At 36.5% G+C, this 22,209-nt stretch overlaps 2 protein-coding genes across 4 annotated transcripts; one reads left to right on the top strand and one right to left on the bottom strand.

The window, feature by feature from the left end:
* Positions 1-163: 163 nt before the first annotated feature.
* On the bottom strand, positions 164-10,906 carry LOC139949963 (uncharacterized). 2 transcript variants are annotated; one of them, XM_071948561.1, is made up of 4 exons: positions 10,753-10,906; positions 9,376-9,551; positions 8,476-8,628; positions 164-2,096 (listed from the first exon to the last, which is right to left on the bottom strand). In XM_071948561.1, the coding sequence occupies exons 2-4, from the start codon at positions 9,533-9,535 to the stop codon at positions 982-984; spliced, it is 1,428 nt and encodes a 475-aa protein (XP_071804662.1). In that variant the 5' UTR covers positions 9,536-9,551; positions 10,753-10,906; the 3' UTR covers positions 164-981. The 2 variants fall into 2 exon arrangements, with proteins under 2 accessions (XP_071804662.1, XP_071804661.1); XM_071948560.1 differs by having other exon boundaries at positions 10,644-10,906.
* Positions 8,766-17,941, top strand: LOC139949966 (uncharacterized). Of its 2 annotated transcripts, XM_071948565.1 has the most exons (4): positions 8,766-8,836; positions 11,566-11,822; positions 12,985-13,152; positions 14,001-17,941. In XM_071948565.1, the coding sequence occupies exons 2-4, from the start codon at positions 11,660-11,662 to the stop codon at positions 15,086-15,088; spliced, it is 1,419 nt and encodes a 472-aa protein (XP_071804666.1). In that variant the 5' UTR covers positions 8,766-8,836; positions 11,566-11,659; the 3' UTR covers positions 15,089-17,941. The 2 variants fall into 2 exon arrangements, with proteins under 2 accessions (XP_071804666.1, XP_071804665.1); XM_071948564.1 differs by lacking the exon at positions 8,766-8,836 and having other exon boundaries at positions 11,021-11,822.
* Positions 17,942-22,209: the final 4,268 nt, after the last annotated feature.

Genomic DNA, 22,209 nt, shown 5'->3' on the forward strand with positions numbered 1-22,209 from the left:
ATATTATACCAAAACCATAGCATAACTGGTTAATACGTTTTTACATGCTAAAACTGAGATGAAAATTATTACTTTTACTCATTTCTCAAAAACTACAGCATCTCAGTAAGTAAAATTTCGAGGGAAGCTTTCTATTATCATAATCTACAAACGGTGTAAGTTTAATGTAAATCTGTGGACATTTTGTTTTTTGTTAGGAAAAAGTACATAGACCCTTTAAAGGTTTTCATTCACAGTTTTTCTCGAATTAGAATGACTTTTTTCCCACATAAAACTAATATAGATCACAGAAAAAATTATATACTAGTACGAACTTCCTCACGAGGTGGCTTTCAGACTTTAGCTAAATTAAACATTAATGTTTTGTAAATTATTAGTTACTCCCGTATCTTAAAACTTTAACTGCATCTTTTTCCCTAAGTTTCAAATTTTAAGCTTAAAATTACTGTTATCATAGTCCAAAACTTGCTATAAAAACAGGATTTTAGAGGTAAACACGTTTTTTGGGGTATAATCTAGTTTCCCCAAATAACAAAAACATGCTTTTTGTGAGCAATATAATGCACACCAATTATTGAGTTGTTATGAAACACTTTAAAAGAATCATAATTTATTTTTTGAGGAACAATAATGTTAAAAATATATCCTCATCTATTTTTAGCTGGTTTAAGGAACTAGGGAACTTAACAAAAAATCCCGTCTTTTCTTTCACTTTTGATGAACAAGGGCGGGGGGGGGGATACGAGCGCCCCGTTGATAATTTTTAAGATTGGAAGTATCCAGAGTTATGGTACGTTTCGATGAAAGGTAGTCTTATCTCAATTTGGGATGAGTTACTCGTCCTAAAGACTTGTCTTAAGTTTTCCCATGACGATATCTAGGACTAGTGCTAGGTTTGAACTTGTAAAAAAAAACGACCCATTGCCTTTAGACGAATCGTAGCTCTTTGTGAACAAGTGATCTTACTCTGCTCTTTATACACTACAAGAGCCCATGGTTAGTCGTGTAATCAAGTCGCTGACCTGACAAATTGCGACCAAGATATAAGCTGATCAGTGAGAGAAACAACATCAAGTTATGGCCGGCTTTACGTTCATCTTGTAGCTCGGCAGTAAACCCCAAAAGCCGCTCCCAAAACTCCTCATGACGACTGTTTCTCTGCCGCATGAGGGCGTAATTAAACTGCTGCCAGATGAAATCAATGTTGATCCCACCCACTGCTAGTAAAGGCAAGATGAGAATAAAACATTTCGAAGTGAAGATGAAGATGTTGATGAGAAGGTTTCGCATCGCGATGCCTTTGTCTTTCTCGCTGTAGATTTGGTAGTTCCACGTGATGTGGACTGTGAGACCCAGAACGGAAGAAGCGACAATGAACGGCATCAGAGTCGCCAACAACACGTGCAGGATACGGAAATCATGATTGATCTCAAATACACGGCGACGACACAAGTCTAAGTTCCCCGTATTGCGCTTGATGAAAACTATCACCAGATTTAACTCGGTTGCCAAAGCTGTGCGCATGACAAGTATGTTATACCAGAAAAGTGTGTAGATGGCGAGACCGATGATTGACACGAATATCACCATGGTCGTGTTTAAAATCGTAAACGCCTTAGTGGGTGGAGACTTCTCAATTAATGAAATACCCATGGGCATGCAAGAGTCGTTGGTTAATAACGTCGCATTGACTCGACTTAGAGAGTTAACCAAAAGTACAACCTGCATGGTATTAACTACAAAGAGCCAGACCAAACTGAAGATCAAAAACACCTTCTTGGGTAAGGGGAACCTGCGACCGGCGAGGCATCTCAAACGCCTCAGTATGTAGTCCTGATGAAGCACATCGTACCACGACCAATCACTCACTGGTTCCCGACGACGGTACTGGACCGCGTTGGACAATGTACAAACTAAAGCCACCCCGACTATGATGTCACCAAATGCCAAGAAAGACACTAAATGGTTGATATTGCTGATTTGACCCCAATAACTAACTACATACCAGCCCAGTGTGAATGTGGAGCAACCGAGGAATGTTAAAATTAGTAGATTAGAAAGGACACCACACACTCTGCTGTTAAGCCAACCTGGAACTGAACAGATACAAAGGAAACCGTTGTTTAAATAAACATGTGGCACAAACAATAAAGATGGAGGCAATCCCACTGCTGCCACTGTCAATAGTGATGTAATATATTATTATAGTAAAGTTATTATTTTGTAAATAACCTAAACAGTTACAGAGGACACTGTTTTGTATACATTTCAATGTGGCCCAAATAAGCAACCATATAATATGAGTACTGATCCCTCTTCTGCCACTACACAGGTTGTATAGTAAACTTGAGTGAGATCCCTGCTTATACGGCAAGTGCGTATTGAATGGCTTCTTATTGGCACACTGTAACAAATATAACAACTAGACATTAAGTGTTTGTGAACAAACACGAAGCTGTTCCGTGTTGTTTTGCTTGGATTATGTGCTTCATTGCCCAAGGAATGTATAACTGAAAAAAGGTTTCAAAAAAGTTGTGTAGCTCTTGTTATAAAGTCTTACTTCCCGGTTGACACGTAAGTAAAGGTCAACATGGGCCCACAGCTACCAAAGATTAACCTGCAATGCCAAGGAGACTATAAAATCGGTTGTGTAGATTTTGATATATAGTCCCACTTCCGGTTGACCCAGAAGTAGAGGTCAACTTGGGGTCACAGTTTTCCAAAGCTAATATCTATTGCCTTAGAGTCTATAACTGAAGTTTGAACATTAGCTTTTTACTTTTTTAGATATGGGCTCACTTCCGGGTGACCCGGAAGTAAAGGTCAACATGGGGTCAAAGTTGTTTCAAACTAATTGTGAATGCCCAAGGAGTCTATAACTGAACAAAAATTGATAATCTGTTGTATAGTTCTTGAGGTCCCACTTCCGGTTGACCTGGAAGTAGGGGTCAACTTGAGGTCACGGTTTTTTAAAGTTAATATTTTATGCCTAAGGAGTTTATAACTGAAAATATTTTGAAAATCTGCTTTAAGGTTCTTGAGATATGGTGACACTTCCGGCTGACGCGGAAGTAGAGGTCAACTTGAAGGTCACAGTTTTTTTCAAATTATCTCCAACCCCCAAGCAGTCTTTAAGAATAAACAATTGAAATGTCGGCCGTGAAGTTCTTGAGATATGATGCTGCAAAGATTTCCTAATTAATATGCAAATGAGGGTCACTGGTGGTTAATTATTAAAGAATTTTAATATGTTTTATGATAGGAATTAAGCTAAACATCCTAAAGCTTCCATTTGATATTATTTTACGTGTTTAAAAACACATAATTAATTTGTAGGATACTCCTTTATTTTCCTACTCCTGCCGATAGGGGGCGCTTATGAGACATTTCAATTGCACGATTTCTGCACAGTAATGTCTGTATCTGACTCTGTATTTGTATGTGTACGTCGCAGAGCCCAAAACTGTCATAAAATGTCAAGTAATAATTTCCCCTATAGAACATGGCCCAGTTTTATGGCTCTGTCTGCTTCAACCAAACTCTGCCCATTTATTATACAACCATCCATTCTATTACTGTGCAGGCGCTGAAATATCTGTGCAATTAGTTCAAAACAAAGATTACATATGATAAGTTTCCCCGCGCACAAGCAAAAATATCCCTGCTAAGCTGTGAAATATGCGAGCTTAGAAAAGCACACAAACAAAAGAAATCCCTGCTATAAGCAGTCTATTTCGCTTGACGTAAGCGCAGAATTCAATTCTTCTGCAGAGCACTGAATCATTTTCATTAAACAAATTCCAATCATGACTCGACTAGTCGCACCTCAAACCTAACTTCGACACTTGTCGAGATAAAATACAGATTCTCAAGATTTGTGCCGCTATGTGCCGCAAAGGCAATATTAATTATGTTGCGAATGGGTGTGACTTGTAAATTTTACTACTCGACTAGTCGCACCTCAAACCTGACTACGACACTTGTCAAGATAAAGAACGGATTTTCAATATTTGTGCCGCTATGTGCCGCAAAGGCAATAATAATTATGTTGCGGATGGGTGTGACTAGTGAATTTTACTACTCGACTAGTCGCACCTCAAACCTGACTGCGACACTTGTCGAGATAAAATACGGATTGTCAAGATTTGTGCCGCTATGTGCCGCAAAGGCAATATTAATTATGTTGCGAGTGGGTGTGACTAGTGAATTTTACTACTCGACTAGTCACACCTCAAACCTGACTACGACACTTGTCGAGATAAAATACCGATTGTCAAGATTTGTGCCGCTATGTGCCGCAAAGGCAATATTATATTTGTTGCGAATGGGTGTGACTAGTGAATTTTACTACTCGACTAGTCTCACCTCAAACCTGACTACGACACTTGTCGAGATAAAATACGGATTGTCAAGATTTGTGCCGCTATGTGCCGCAAAGGCAATATTAATTATGTTGCGAATGGGTGTGACTAGTGAATTTTACTACTCGACTAGTCGCACCTCAAACCTGACTACAACACTTGTCGTGATATAGTACGGATTCTAAAGATTTGTGCCGCTATGCCGCAAGGGCAATATGGGCAATATAAATTATGTTGCGAATAGTAGTAAGCAACAGAACTGGTTCACCAAACAGGTAGTCGGGACAAATTTTTAATTATGGTGCGAATGGGTGTGACTAGTGAAATTTACTACTCGACTAGTCGCACTTCAAACCTAACTATGACACTTGCCGAGATAAAGTACAGATTCTAAAGATTTGTGCCGCTATGCCGCAAGGGCAATATTAATTTAAGCAACACAACTGGTTCACCGAACAGGTAGTCGGGACAAATTTTGTAGTCGATGTGTGGACACGATTATAACGGGAGTAGAGAAAATTAGTAGTCGCGACTCAAATAAGAATTTGTAGTCGCGACTTTAACACTAAGCACACTAGTCGCCCCTGCCTACTTTTGTCTCAAGTAAAGCACGGTTTTTCCTGCGAATGCAAATCAAATTTTTAAGTCACTGTTTTCGCAGTGAAAGTTTCGCAGGATCGAGTTGAGCACAATTAGTCAACTGTAGCAAATTTGTGTATGCGAATTGTGACGTGAAGAACACATTCCCCGCTAAGCTGTAAAACACGCTTAGCGTAAGCACAGTTCCCTGATTACGTAAGCGCTGCGATTTTTTCCTTTAAAAGCCATTGGCCCAGGACCAAACTACATAATAGCTTTTTAAACACAAAAGCAGCTTAACCATGCCTCATGTTCAAGTTGTGAATCCAGATGTTCTGCTCAATTTCTGCAATTTTTGTAAAGCAAAGTGTTTTCCCTGTTTATTATAAGAAGCTCTATAAAACTGAGCCACTCAACTACCAGAGAAACGTCACCATAATAAAATCTCAGCTTTTGTATTCCTGTCAAAGAGTTTTTGTTTGTCATGGTCTAATTTCCGAACGTAACGCGAAATATTGGAACTAGTTTAGGCAAATGGTCCCCGGCGCGAACAAGGTGACTTTACCCGTAAATAAATCCAAATCCCGGGCGGTCTATTTTCGTCGTCCACGCTCGTCGCCTGAAATGAACCCGGTCCACGACGCACCATGCTCAGGCTTGTCAAATTTTGGGAACAAGTTTAGACTTGTGCTAGTCGGTGACCGTAAGAAATCTTTGTAAATTGAACAAAAAAACGCAATAACACCGGTCGAAAATGGGATAAGGACTTGGTCAAGTCAACAACTTACAATTTTGACTATTCAAATCAAGTTTTACGCCGTACCCATGATCTTTGAAAAATCTTCCCCGGAAAAACAGGTTTTTAAAAATAGTTACACTGTTTTTATAAGTTCTGATGCTTTTAAAATGACCATCAATAAAATATATCTTAATCTAAAGCAGTTTTGGGAAGTGTACAACATGTAATTTAATTTTAATCGAACAAATTATGTTTCCGGAAGCTGGGTTTGTTTACACTTCAAGAGCCATTGTGTTTGTGCACAGACACAAAACGTGCAATATATGACGTCATGGTGACGTCGTCCAGATTTTTATGTCGGAAATCACATTAACAGGACCTGACTAGTGTATAGCTGAAAAAAGTTTCAGGATTGGCGGTCTACTTTTTGAGATATGGTGTTAACTTGGTTTGCTAATTAAATATTCACAAGCTTAATTAAGGCTTATTAGTTAACAATTTTACATTTTTTTTACGATAAGAATTAAGCTTATGTTCTAAGCTTCAATTTGGTATAATAAACTCACTCTTTCGTATTATGGTTTAGGAGATTAGGCTGCCGCAAAAAACGTGTACAAACGCTATGGGATTTAGGGAGAAACAAAGAATAATAATAATAATAATAATAATAATAATAATAATAATAATAATAATAATAATAATAATAATAATAATAATAATAATAATAATAATAATAATAATAATAATAATAATAATAATAATAATAATAATAATAATAATAATAATAATAATAATAATAATAATAATAATAATAATAATAATAATAATAATAATAATAATAATAATAATAATAATAATAATAATAATAATAATAATAATAATAATAATAATAATAATAATAATAATAATAATAATAATAATAATAATAATAATAATAATAATAATAATAATAATAATAATAATAATAATAATAATAATAATAATAATAATAATAATAATAATAATAATAATAATAATAATAATAATAATAATAATAATAATAATAATAATAATAATAATAATAATAATAATAATAATAATAATAATAATAATAATAATAATAATAATAATAATAATAATAATAATAATAATAATAATAATAATAATAATAATAATAATAATAATAATAATAATAATAATAATAATAATAATAATAATAATAATAATAATAATAATAATAATAATAATAATAATAATAATAATAATAATAATAATAATAATAATAATAATAATAATAATAATAATAATAATAATAATAATAATAATAATAATAATAATAATAATAATAATAATAATAATAATAATAATAATAATAATAATAATAATAATAATAATAATAATAATAATAATAATAATAATAATAATAATAATAATAATAATAATAATAATAATAATAATAATAATAATAATAATAATAATAATAATAATAATAATAATAATAATAATAATAATAATAATAATAATAATAATAATAATAATAATAATAATAATAATAATAATAATAATAATAATAATAATAATAATAATAATAATAATAATAATAATAATAGTAATAGTAATAGTAATAGTAATAGTAATAGTAATAGTAATAGTAATAGTAATAGTAATAGTAATAGTAATAGTAATAGTAATAGTAATAGTAATAGTAATAGTAATAGTAATAGTAATAGTAATAGTAATAGTAATAGTAATAGTAATAGTAATAGTAATAGTAATAGTAATAGTAATAGTAATAGTAATAGTAATAGTAATAGTAATAGTAATAGTAATAGTAATAGTAATAGTAATAGTAATAGTAATAGTAATAGTAATAGTAATAGTAATAGTAATAGTAATAGTAATAGTAATAGTAATAGTAATAGTAATAGTAATAGTAATAGTAATAGTAATAGTAATAGTAATAGTAATAGTAATAGTAATAGTAATAGTAATAGTAATAGTAATAGTAATAGTAATAGTAATAGTAATAGTAATAGTAATAGTAATAGTAATAGTAATAGTAATAGTAATAGTAATAGTAATAGTAATAGTAATAGTAATAGTAATAGTAATAGTAATAGTAATAGTAATAGTAATAGTAATAGTAATAGTAATAGTAATAGTAATAGTAATAGTAATAGTAATAGTAATAGTAATAGTAATAGTAATAGTAATAGTAATAGTAATAGTAATAGTAATAGTAATAGTAATAGTAATAGTAATAGTAATAGTAATAGTAATAGTAATAGTAATAGTAATAGTAATAGTAATAGTAATAGTAATAGTAATAGTAATAGTAATAGTAATAGTAATAGTAATAGTAATAGTAATAGTAATAGTAATAGTAATAGTAATAGTAATAGTAATAGTAATAGTAATAGTAATAGTAATAGTAATAGTAATAGTAATAGTAATAGTAATAGTAATAGTAATAGTAATAGTAATAGTAATAGTAATAGTAATAGTAATAATAATAATAATAATAATAATAATAATAATAAAAAAAATCTCGACGAAAACAACACCTGTTCCGACGGACGGTCGGAACAGCTAATAATAATAAGAATAAAAATAATAAAAATCTCGATGAAAACAATACCTGTTCCGAAGGACGTAACAGCTAAAAATTAGAGGTAGTTCACTGCTCAACCCTAAATTTACCCACGGCCAGTTTCTCTTATACAAAAAGTAGTACAGAAAAAACGATAACAAAAAAAACGTATCGTGCAGATTTATGGTTTTGTTTCTTTAGCACTATACAGTTCTGCAAATACGAACCTGCTTTTGAGCAATCCCTGACTATTTCCCCATCGGCGTTCCATAGGAGACTGGAGCATACAGCACAGTCCGGTCGACTACTACCATCAGCCTCATGGTTATTCTCCACGTTCCGATTTTCACCATTCCTGGATTCTGCATCGCAGTTACCAACTTTTGTAAAGGGAACAAAATCTTGTAAATATAGATCTGTAAAATTGTTATGGTTGGCGGTTTTTAACTAGTCTTTGATCAAGACGCTGCTTTTGTTTATTATCTATAAAGCTGTACTCATCCTGGAATTCCGGAACAGAAAGGTCGTTAACCAAAACTACTTTCATACCATTCAGGAAGCAATATTGATGCCAACCTTGATATACATGTAAATGAAGCAATTTTCTCAAAACAAAATACTACTTTGATCATAGGTTTCCCGGTCAATTTCCACACCCGGATCATTTGATTTCGTTTGAAAATGAATGTTTCGTTGAACCAGCATTCAATAGTCAGAAGGAGTGAATCAATTTCACTAAGTCAGCATTCAGTGGTAAAGATCACTTCAGTTATTCTATAGGTCGCAAAGACCATTCGATTTTTGCAAAAGCCAATTGCGAGAGGATGGTCAATATATTTGCAAATATTTGCGATAAATTTGCAACTCAGGTGCATTTGCAAAGACATCACAAACAATAAGTCGCAATCGATTTGTAAAGATATTTGCGATTTGCAAAACTCCAAATATTTTTCGCAAACTGTTTGCAAAGATAGTGTTTGCGATGCATGGTGTCTGTTCGGTGTCACCATATCGCTGTGAAGTACCAACTATAATGGGAGTCGACATATTTCAGTGGAGGGGAAATATCTAAACAACAGGTAACATTGGAATGGCATTCACGAGTGAGTTAGTAGGCCTACCCTTACTTGATTTACCACCATCTCCTCGTTTGTGGCGGCAATCGTAACACGGTCTGCAAGCGTCTAATGGACGACCCTTAAAGACTCCCAACAATGTCAAAACAGTCAAGAGAAACTTGGGCCACGTTGGGATGACAGCATTATGTTCGGTTGGCTCTTGATCCATATTGGTGTTACTCACCCTGTATTTTTATTGACATGGTAAAAACTGTATTACACACTAAAATCGACGAAATATCAAAATTACTTCATGAAAATATTATTTCAAATCACATAGTGCTTCCGGATTACGGGGCACCACCATTTTCTTTTGTTTTCCTTCGAAAGGGACGTAAAGCCGTAGGTCTTGTGTGTTGCGTATGAACGAACGTAATAGTACACTTATTTAAAGACAATGGACACTTTTGGTAATTACTAAAATAATTATTAGCATAAAACCTTACTTGATAACGATGGGGAGAGGTTGATGGTATAAAACATTGTGAGAAACGGCACCCTATGAATTAATTTAGTTTTCGAGTAAATTTGATATTGAGACCTCAGATTTAGAACTTGAGGTCTCGAAATCAAGCATCTGAAAGCACACATTCCAACGACAAGGGTGTTTTTTATTTCATTATTATCTCGCAACTTAGACGACCAATATTGAGCTCAAATTTTCACAGGTTTGTTATTTTATGCTAATGATGTGATACACCAAGTGAGAAAACTGGTCCTTGACAATTACCAAACGTGTACAGTGCCTTTAAGGCAGTGGACACCATTGGTAATAATTACCAAAAATATATTTTATCATAAAACCTTTCTTGATTACGAGTAATTGGGAGAGGTTGATGAGGTTGTGATAAGAATGGCTCCCTCTGAAGTAACGTAGTTTTTAAGAAAGAAGTAAGTTTCCACGTAAGGGACCTCAACATAATTATGCATAAAACAACAAACCTGTGAACATTTGAGCCCAATCGATCATCGAAGTTGCGAGATAATAATGAAAGAAAAAACACCCTTGTCAGACGAAGTTGTGTGCTTTCAGGTGCTTGATTTCGAGACCTCAAGTTCTTAATCTGAGGTCTCGAAATCAAATTCGTGGAAAATTACTTCTTTCTCGAAAACTACTCCACTGCAGGGGGGGGGGGGGGCGTTTCTCACAATGTTTTATACTACCAACCTCTCCCCATCACTCATTACCAAGTCAGGTTTTATGCCAATAATTATTTTGAGTAATTACCAATAGTGTCCACTGCCTTTAAATAATGGAAACATGACATCATACTTGCCTTTGTTGGTAGTCCGTTGCTTTGTAAGGTGCTGCACACATATTCATTAATAAGTTATAGTAACACTAATAATTGAACTTGCGTAGGCCTATCAGTTACACAATTTTACCTGTGCAGTGACGATAAGAGAAACTGCGTCTAAAAGCTCCGTTGACTTTATTCTCTTCCGGACTTCCTGCTTGTACTGTTATACGATCAAGCAAAAAAAGTACAACAAGTTTCCAGCACATGATCGCAATTTAATTATAGTCGCATTTCACAGATTCGTGCCAAGTTTCTGTTTCGGTAAACGATGCACGTGGTAATGCAGTATTTTTTTTTTTTTTTAGTTCCTCTTTTGTAAAATTTTTTTTATCTTAAAGTGAAGATAAACGTTGAATCCATCCACGTTTCGCGAAGTGACAGCGGGTACCAGCCGCATCTCTGGCTGCAGCATTCTTAAACGGACACCACGCAACATTTTTAAGTTCAGCCAATCCTCGGAAATAATAAAAATGATTCAAGTATGAATCGTGTATCAATTCCAAATGTTTTTGGGGGTGAAGAAATATCCGAATTATTCTACTTTGAATGGAACCCCTTCTCAAAATAATGATTGTATATGCATGTATATCACCAGTTTCAGTGCTTCATTAACTCAAATTTTGGAGTATTTTACCAATCTGTGACACCTCCTTTAAGCGGAAAAGATTCACAATATCCATGTAAGGGAGATACAGGGTTGAAACTGAGATGTTATAACTATAGGTCATAATAATATCAATGTTTGTGGAATTGGCTTAGACTCCGATGCCGCTGACGCACTCGTAAAATCAAGAACTTTGCCTGTGGAATCGGGTATTAAGATCAACATAAACAAACTATCAACACTGAAGCTGTTCTCGCCTTTTAATGACTATACATTCAATATATGTTGCTTCAGGTTGTTCACTCGGACCTGGATGCTTGTCGAAACTACAGATTATACAAGTTTATAAAAAACTGATTGAGTGGAAACTAGCCTACCTGCCTTCATCATGGAAGAGGACATCATAACTGAATGTGAAAGTCCACCATGGCCAAGATGGCTTCTCGTTGCACTGACTCTATTGGGAGTGTTTAAGGGTACCCCGATACAGGCAAATAGACGATGCCTGCTTTGTCGTCAAAAACGTGAAGGCATTGAGTGTATATTTGAAGGTAAGAACCATAGATTTATGTTATGGGATGCACCGGCATTGACCGTTGCTAAGATTTGTCGAACACAAATTAGTCGATCATAATGGGTCATATAGTACATGGAACATGTCTAACAAGCCGTATAGAAAAAATGCGTTAATTATAATGGTGTATGGGTACGACTGGTCAATGTACGACAAGACATGTCGGACACAGTGTGTCGATCATAATGGGTCATGCACTATTTAGGTGGAATTATTTCCGACAATGGTTCACTTGCACGACATATAGGTTATTATGTATCCACACAATTATTCGGACACATTAAGTCGATCATAATGTGTCACGTGGTGTACTACTTGTCGGACATGCGGTATCGGACTTATTGGGTTTGACAAAATGGGTCACGTGCACGACAAGGGTAATTTTGTACGACAATAGTTGTTTCATTTAGTCGATCGTAATGGGTCATAGTTTCTTGGCCCTTATGTCTGGCATGATGTACCGGACAGGGTGGGTCAGACATTAATAGGTCACATGTACGACATTGGTACGACAAGACATGTCGGTCATACTGGTTCACCTTACATGGATATTACGTCCGACATGATTTATCGCATACCATACTCCAGCTCCAATGTAAAAATTTACCCGGATTGAGATCCCAGAACTACTTTGGGGTCAGGCTGACCAGGAAACTAGTTTTAAAAATTGTGAATTTGTTTCGCATTAATTCGCACCAGTTTTCAATTCAATTCAATTCAATTCAGTATTGGTTTATTTTCATATAAAAATACAAAGACCAAATAAAAAGTCATAGACTAATGGCATTAATTTTGGTTAACAATAAAATTACATCAAAATAAATGTACAAGTTTACATGATAAATTGCTAGTGTTACAAAGTTTGATCCGTTTCTGGATCAGTTTGCCACAGAAACCGGGTCAAACTGACCCGGTATCTGAAACAAATCAGGCCACACTGGTCTAGGAATCGGGGTCATGATCAATATTATTCTTATCATGAAGTTTTAAGAGGTTGTGGTGCATGTAGGTGTATCTTTAGCACTCATGTTGGTGCTCCTTATAATAATTGGAAAGGGGAGGGTTAAAAAAAGAGGGTGACAAGCATTGTGTGCGATTGGCTTTACAATGTGAACCTTGATAATTACCTTTAATCACAGGTGAAGACGATACCCCCGAGTCAGAGAAAGACATTGATGCGCATGACAATCGGTCCGCAGAGGATAGCGAAGCAGCTCATGCATCGAGACTAGACAGAAAATGTGCCGTGTGCTTGAGTCTTCTATGGAACGCCGATGGGGCAGTAGTCAGTGAATTTTCTAATGCGGGTATGTTTGAGTAATAAGTATTTTTCAGTAATGAAGATTTCAGACACTCAAGTAAAATATCGAGCAATGGCAGCAATTTGTCGGAGTAAACACACCCCAGTGATTATAGTGTTTAACTTTTGTTTTCTCATAAGCAGCCCATCTTTTGTTTGTCTGTTGCTCCTTGGTTTTCATATTCTTATAGTATTTTTATACTAAATGTATTTTTGTACTGAATAATATGTTTAAAGGCAGTGGACACTATTGGTAATTGTCAAAGACTAGCCTTCACAGTTGGTATATCTCAACATATGCATACAATAATAAACCTGTGAAAATTTGAGCCCAACCGGTCATCAAACTTGCGAGATAATGAAAGAAAAAATACCCTTGTCACACGAGGTTGTGTGCGTTTAGATGGTTGATTTCGAGACCTCATAAAATTCTAAATCCGAGGTCACAAAAGCAAATTCGTGGAAAATTACTTCTTTCTGGAAAACTATGGCACTTCAGAGGGAGCCGTTTCTAACAATGTTTTATACCGTCAACCTCTCCCCATTACTCGTCACCAAGAAAGATTTTATGCTAATAACTACTTTGAGTTATTACCAATAGTGTCCACTGCCTTTAATATGTATGTATTGTGATATACCTAAACACCGTATTGTTGTTATTATTGATTTTTTTTTTATATCCAACCCATTTTTTCATTTTTTCGAAATTCATTACTGCTGCAATGGCCATAAGCCTCTGGCCGAGTGCAACATTTAAGGCCTGTATCATCGTTGCCCAAGGAGAATGATATTCTTATATTATAAGAATAACTATTGTATAATGTAGTTAATTTTTTAAAATGTTTGTCTTTACAGTTCCGAGGTATCTTAACAGCCGTCTGTGTGGTATCCTGTCGTCTCTGTGCATAATCCTATGCCTTGGACTGTCTCTCGTCATCATGTACCTCTACATCTTTAACTTCTGGGGAAGTAGCGAGAATCTGACACACTTGGTATCCTTCATGACGTATGTTGTCGTTCTCGCTGGTATCAGCCTGGTGTGTACGGTATTTAACGCCATGTCATGGACACCAGTGAAAGATGGTTCCTGGTGTGAGGTGTTTCATTTGGACTACACAGCAAGGCGATTGCGCTGCCTGGCTGGTCGCAGGTTCCCGCTACCTGAAGCTTTGTTTCTTTCACTCAGCATTGTGTGGGTTTTTGTCAACAACTCAATGCAGGCAGTGAATCTTGCCCAATACCTGACAAAACCAGCCAACGCTACACCCAAAGTCATCGTTGACATGGCTCTGAATGACCCAATTCCTGGTGATATCTTCCGATTTTTAAAAATCATAATGGATTTCATCATTTCGCTGGTTGGGCTTCCGCTGTTCGCTTCATTTTGGTTCTACATCTTGGTCATGCGGAGGGGCCTGGCTGCAGAGTTGAACCTAGTCCTGATCTTTATCAAACGCAACGAGGGGAACCTGGTTCAGTGCAGGCGACGCATTGCCGAGATTAACCGAGAATTCGGTCTCCTTCGAGAGGTCCTCGCTGTCCTGGTGCCGTTTGTTATGGCCTCATCCGTGCTGGGACTCACCGTCCACATCACATGGAACTACGACGTCTACAGCAACCCAATGAAGAACATCGCACGGGAGAATTTACTCATCAACATCTTCATCTTCAGTGAGAAGCTTATGCTCCTCATCATTCCACTTCTCGCCGTTGGGAATGTCAGCATCGACTATGTCTGGTCACAGTTTATGTACGCCCTCTCGCGGCAGAGAAGTTTCGACAACGAAAAGTTCTGGGATCAGCTGTTGAGTTATGCTGTCGAGATAAACACCGAACGTAAAGGGCATCACGTCATGCTGTTTCTGGCCGTAATTAGCCTGTACCTTGGTAGGAATATCACTGACCAGAAACTTGACTATCGAGACATGGGCCGGGCATTGTAACTTTGTTTTGATCTTGGATCAGCAATAGTATGGTCAGTATAGTTTGAGAATGCATGACCAATAACGCAGATGATGGCTAGGAACTAAAATGGCGATGTCCAAGGGAATTCCTTCCGCCGGAGATTCGGTCCCCCACATTTCAAATGAGGGGGCTACCAGAAGAAGTTTTAACACATTTCACCACGGGCACATAATCTCCAGGGACATAAATCTCAAGCCACGGCACCATTTTGCTATCATAGATCATCAATGGTTAGTAGTTAGAGGCACAAGTCACCAATAACGTATATATGTCGGCTAGAACTCAAATGGTCGCGGTAGTCCAAGGGAATTCCGTCTGCCGGTGATTCTGCCCCCCCCCCCCCATAATTATGGGAAATTGACATGGGGTGGAGGAGGATGGTTCAAAAGAGGGCGATAGCAGAAGTAGTTTGCACATAGTTCGCCATATGGGGGAGGGGGGGGGGGGGGCAGAATCTCCTGCCACGGCGGTAACAACTGCACACTGAATGAGAGACGCATACTTATATTATGGATACGTCATGTGTAAAAAAAATGACAATAAGTAGACAGTTAACACCTTACAAACCCGAGGTGCAGTTTTACAACGTATAAAAACTAAGTAGATGGAAATTTGCTTCGGTGATAAAGAATGTTAATTTTGGTTACCCATACACCGATGTGTGTTAGACACTGTATACTCAGTACTTTCCCGAGCTCGTTGAAAACAAATAACATGCATATTACTCGAATGGGATTCGAACCCCCGACCTTTACAAATTATCTTCAACAGACTTAAATTTAAAAAGACTAGGATGGCACAAAACACTTTACATGTATCGTAGGAGGTCCTGTTTTCGAGGTGTCCCTAAAATCGTGGCAAATCTTTTACCTCTCTGTGTGCGATGTAAACAGTCCCTAGATAAAAATTGTGTGGTTTTATTTGCCAAACAAAGAGTCTCCTCTCCCTTGACCAAAACTTAGAAACACGTAAGGCTCCACTGGTTATTTGCACTTGTAAATGCAAAAAAATTGTATTTTAGGCATTTCTACAAGGTACAAAAATATGTCATAATGTTGAGGCCATATAAAAATATTTGCTCACCCAAAAAAATTCATCAAACACTATTTCAATTCACAACTCATGATGATCAAATCATGTGACTGAATATTTTGCTAAAAAAAAAATACAGAGGCTTAAAGAAGCCATGTGCCTTATATCATTTTCTAATATTTTTTGAGATTTTAATTTTTAACCCTCATATCAATATTATTATTAATTTTTTATTTATTATTAAAATTTAAACATCAGCTTGTTGATTCAGTTATCATTGTTTATTTATACGCTTTATTATAAATATTAAGAAAAAAAGGGGAAAATCTAAATAAAAATCAGATTTGAAAGCCAATAATTATTCACACTTTTTATTAAATTATTTATTTTTGCTATTTTTTTGCAAATTACCATGGTAATTATTAAAATTTCATTAACAAATATTTTGAATAAAACGAAGACAACTGCTGGCTATGGAGTCATACACAGAGTCTCAAAGAACACTTGTAGTCACTGCAGATGTTTCTTCCATGTATGGCTTCACCGGGAAACCATACTTTCTTGTTTGCCGTGACAACAGGAAAAACTCAAAACAAATGGGGCCAGTTGAAGTCATCGAAGATCGGTGTGTAGTGTGAACATTTCAATGTCCATCAAGTTTAAATATATGTTTGCATACTTCATATTAACAAATGAAGACAATTAGGGCATGGGTTGATATATGGCATCATTATTTTGTTCACAATTCAAAGAAAAAGGCATAATAGCGTGAACACTGGTAAGAGCAGGATACATATACAAGTAACAAAGCATAGACAAGCCATAGCCATAACATTGTACACCAATTTAAAGTTAAAGGATCGTTACAGAATTGGTAAGAAACAAAAAATCGCAAAAATCACAGATTTACATAAAACTTACACGGGCTTATGATGATGTAGTGGAAACATCCCTTGAAATATATCTGTCTGAAATGTCATAATTTGATGAGAAATCAATAATCTAATTTCGCGTTTGGAGTTGATCGCTCAGTGAGCGTTTTATTCATTTTTGTTTTGGTATCTGTAACATGTTTGAGTGCGGCTAGCGCACTCTGTGCTGAAACATAATAAATTTTACAAGGGACACGCTGTTTTAAGTGGTGTTGTAAAATATAAAGAAAGTTTTATTCAAATCCCGACTACTATAAAGGGAGAGGCGACTTTAAAACGCTGTATTATACAATGCAAATGAGATAAAAATAGAATCTCAGAAACAAAAAGAGAGAAGTAAACCCGGCGGGTCTCGACAATTAAAATGCAACAAAAATAACAATGAAACTTTATACAATGGAAATATAAAACAAAAATAAATGAATGGCCTATCTGTTGGTGGTGGACTTGGACGGACGCTGACGATTTGAATTGAAGATTCCGGTGTAACAATGAAAAAGTTCTTCCAGCAAAGTTGAAGATATTGGGGCTGCGAAGATTATGATGACAAACTTGAAGACTTCAGAAACAGGTCCTTGTCCTTGATCAGGGAACAGGATTACTGTTTCTGGTACGACTGGTTATGACGAAAATGCAGTGAAGATAAACAGGCTACAGTTGATGACACGCTGTCCTGCTGGCTCTCTTGATTTGGATTCGGCCTAGAGCAGGACAGGGGATGAATATTTATACAATTATTGTGGTAATAAAGCTGGGCCGGCGCAATCCAACGTAGATGTCCGACAGAGGCAAAGTGTAATTATTGAAGGAACTTGGAGGGTTAATTCTAACACTATCCGTCCTCTGTCGGTGTCCAGTGGCCAAGTGTCAAACCACTTTCTTGGGTTTGTATGGTGGCCCTGAAGGGACATCGCATATCGCAAACGTGTGCGCATACGTATGCAATGTCGTGAAACAATTCGCAAATATGTGCGCACACGAATGCAATGTCGTGAAACAATTCGCGAATATGTGCGCACACGTATGCAATGTGAAACAATTCGCAAATATGTGCGCACACGTATGCAATGTCGTGAAACAATTCGCGAATATGTGCGCACACGTATGCAATGTCGTGAAACAATTCGCAAATATGTGCGCACACGTATGCAATGTCGTGAAACAATTCGCGAATATGTGCGCACACATATGCAATGTCGCGAAACAATTCGCGAATATGTGCGCACACGTCTGCGAATATTATTTGCGATGTCGTGAATTTTATTGCATACCATGTTGCATACCTTTGAATAAAATGTCTAATGATCTGGGGGGTTTCTTTCCAACAGTGAGATAAGCGGTAGTCATTGCAGCAGTAGTCTTTGTTGTGAGGCAAGCGAGGCGTGTGGTCGTCCTTGGCCTGGTGCCAAGTTCCTGGGTATACACATGCTTTACAGAGGGAGCCTGCTGTAGCGCCACAGTACTCCCTAGATCGGTAACAAATTATCCACAACTATGACATCATCCTAATGGTATGCAACATGGTATGCAATAAAATTCACGACATTGCAAATCAAATCGCACTCGTGTGCGCACATATTCACGATTTGGTTCACGAAATTGCATACGTGTGCGCACATATTCACGATTTAGTTCACGAGATTGTATACGTGTGCGCACATATTCGCCATTTGTTTCACGACATTGCAGACGTGTGCGCACACGTTTGCGTTATGCGATGTCCCTTCGGGGCCACCATAGGTTTTGTCACTGACCCCTAGACATCCCTTCCTCAATAGCCCTGATTGGTTGCAAATCCTGCTACCAATCACCCACTCATCACACACCACCAGGCAACCACCCACCCCTAGACTCGCCCTAGTCCGAGCAGGACATAGGTAAACTAGGGGTAATACAAAAAAAAGGGGGCTGCAATTTCATCCCATTACATATCGATGCAATTTAAAATGTGTAATCGGTTGTTCACCCAGTGACACAGATGGCCGATCGATCTCGAACTTCTACAGGTTTATCAGTTTATGTATTTATGGTGGATTGCAAAAGTGCTTACACTGCACGCAACTTTTTTGCTAGCAAAACCAATTCTGTAATGTTCCTTTAGACCATGTAAAGGGGAACTTGGTATACGTTTGGTACTACTAAAAGTAATGGCAAATAAAACACTATTGGTTAAAAGCCTACATCAGCTTTGATAGTACTAATCATTTTAAGATTGATATTTTACTTCGAATGAATGTTTCCCGCAAAAATTTGAATCTGGGAAACGTTACTGCCAGACACGTTTCTCATCAAATTGTGTATTCTGATTACGGTGTCCCAGGGAATTCTGTCCGCTGGAGATTCGGTCCCCCTCATGGGAATTCGGAAATAAACGTGGTCTGTAGGAGGATGAATCAAAAGAGGGCGCTATAGGAAGAAGTTTGTACACAGTTCACCATATTGAGGGACAGAATCTCCTGCCTCACCGGTTTATTCTAGCTGCGTTCAACAAGGGTGTTTTTGCTTTCGTTATTTTCTTGCAACTTCGATGACCAATTGGGTCCATCTTTTCACAGGTATGTTACTCTATGCATGTTGGGATACACCAAGTGAGAATACTGGACTTTGACAATAACCAACCGTGTCCACAGTGCCTTTAAAACAACCGCTCTATGGTCAGGGCAACGAGGAGCGATCTTTCGATGGTGAACTTTCAAATTCAGTCTCGCTGTCCTCTCCCGTAGACCTTATCGCAATGAGGTGCATGCTGGTCTAGCCATACTGATCAAGTTTGATCGCTAGCAATTCAACAGTTGGCTTTTGCGCAGTGGGTATTTGCGAAAAGGTCTCATAGGCAGGCTCTTTCCACGCGGTCACTTGTAGGATCTGATGTTTGGACAAGAATCCAGGTCTGAGTAACAACTTGAAACAAAAATTGTGTGTTTTAAAATACGAGAACAGCTTCACTTTTGATAGTTTAGTTTCTGTGATTTTAACACCCGATTTCATTTCATAGAGCTGCATAATGCGAAAAATATGGCTTAACAATTATTGGCTTAGCAGAAATGAGCAGGGCACCAGACACATAATGTACATATGACGTTGGTATTACGACTGGTAACCTTAGCTGGTAAGCATGATTTTGTCGTGCTTACCAGCTGTTTGTGCTTAATAGCTCTATGATTAGGCCCCTTGTTTTACGAGTGCGTCAGATGCAGGGATCTCATAAACAGGTCACAAACAATGCTGTTATTATAACTTATATAATATCTCAGTTTCAACTCTGTATCTCACTTTCATGTATGCTGTGAATATTTTCAGCTTAAAGGAAGTGTCCCAGATTGATTAATACTAAACAAAATAAAGATCATCGAAGCTAACTTTGCGAGAAGCACTGCAGCTGTTTTTTGGCTCAGTGGTTTCTTTCCTTTCCTTTCACCTCTGCGCGGTCCCCGGTTTGAATCCCACCTCAGACCAGAGCTTTGCTCGTGACTCTGTTTTTCAGTCCCTGCCTGAGTGCGGGTGTTTTACTCCATAATTTCTTCCTTTTTTTTGGGGGGGGGGGTCCTTTTACATCTTAAATTTAACAACTTCTCGTTTCCTATACCACAACTCCGTTGTTTTAAATGTGTTCAAATAGTGTGTAAATGTACAATCGATCAAAGTATTCATCTTCACTTTAATGCGGTTTTTTTCAAAGAGGAACTTCAAAAAATGAATCCTGCATTACCACGTGCTGTCTAAACAACGATACAAGTATAGAAACTTGACAGGAAACTGTATGACAAAATGACATAAGGAGCTTACTGTGATACTCGGCAATGTCCGTAAGTCAGGATATAACGCCAAGGAAAATCAGAGTAAAAAAAAAACTGATTCATGCTTTTGGCTCAGTGGTTTCTTTCTATGCCTTTCACCTCTGTGGTCCCCGGTTTGAATCCCACCTCAGACCAGAGAGCGTTACTTTTTGACTCTGATTTTCAGTCCCTGCCTGAGTACATGTGTTTTACTCCATCATTTAGGGGAAGGGGGGGGGGGGGGGTCCTTTTACATCTTAAATTTAACATTATTTAAATCTCGTTTCCTATATCACAACTCTGTTGTTTGGATGATCTTTTTACATGGTGGTCAAATAGTATGAAATAAATACAACAACTCTCTAGCTTGTAGAGGTTCGAGTTGAATGAACACTCGGTCAAAGTATTCATCTTCACTTTAATGCGGTTTTTTTCAAAGAGGAACTTCAAAAAATGAATCCTGCATTACCACGTGCTGTCTAAACAACGAAACAAATATAGAAACTTGACAGGAAACTGTATGACACCAGAATTAAATTGCGATTATGTGCTGGGAACTTGATTTAATTTTGCTTGGACTAAACAGTAAGAAGGAAGTCTGGAAGGGAAATAAAGTAAATTACGGAACTTTTAGGCGCAATTTGTCTTATCGAGACAGCACCATACAATGCAGAGGTAAGATTGTAAGATTAATACGCCATATCCGATACTGTTAATATCTTATTAATGTGTGCAGTAGCTCAGAGGACAAATAATTTTTGCGTTTACAGTGTCAAATAATGCATAAGGACGGGATATGCCTGGTTGTGAAGTTGTCAAGTTAATACTAAACTCGATCAATTTGTTTCTTCCTGGCTGATAAAAACATCTTAGATTTCATTCAGAATTCCTTGATTTGTTGTTAACTGTGGCCCACTGTGATTATTCATTATATCAATATTTCTGCTCTGATGGTGGAAATTCATCCTCCATCAATTCTTCACAGCTTTTAACTTATATAGTTTCCATGCATGTCACTGCTCCTTTTTCTTTAGTGGTCTCAATGCACATAATGTACTTTGAAAATTACAATATGACTGTTTGCATTTACCATCGGTCATTTTGGTTGGTATAAGTTGTTTGGATTAGCTATACTTCTCGTTTTGTCTCCTTTTTAATATTTGCATTTGAATGAAACACACATGACCTACGGCTTTACGTCCCACCTGAAGGACGAACAAATAAGAATGGTTAAGTGCCTCGTTATTTACCGGAAGCACTATCATGTGATTTGAAATATTACTTTCATGAAGCCTTCTATAATTTCGTCGATTTTTAATAGTGTAAAATCGTTTTTTACCATGTCATTAATAATACAGG

Source organism: Asterias amurensis, chromosome 17 (assembly GCF_032118995.1).
Source record: "Asterias amurensis chromosome 17, ASM3211899v1".
Taxonomy (NCBI): Eukaryota; Metazoa; Echinodermata; class Asteroidea; order Forcipulatida; family Asteriidae; genus Asterias; species Asterias amurensis.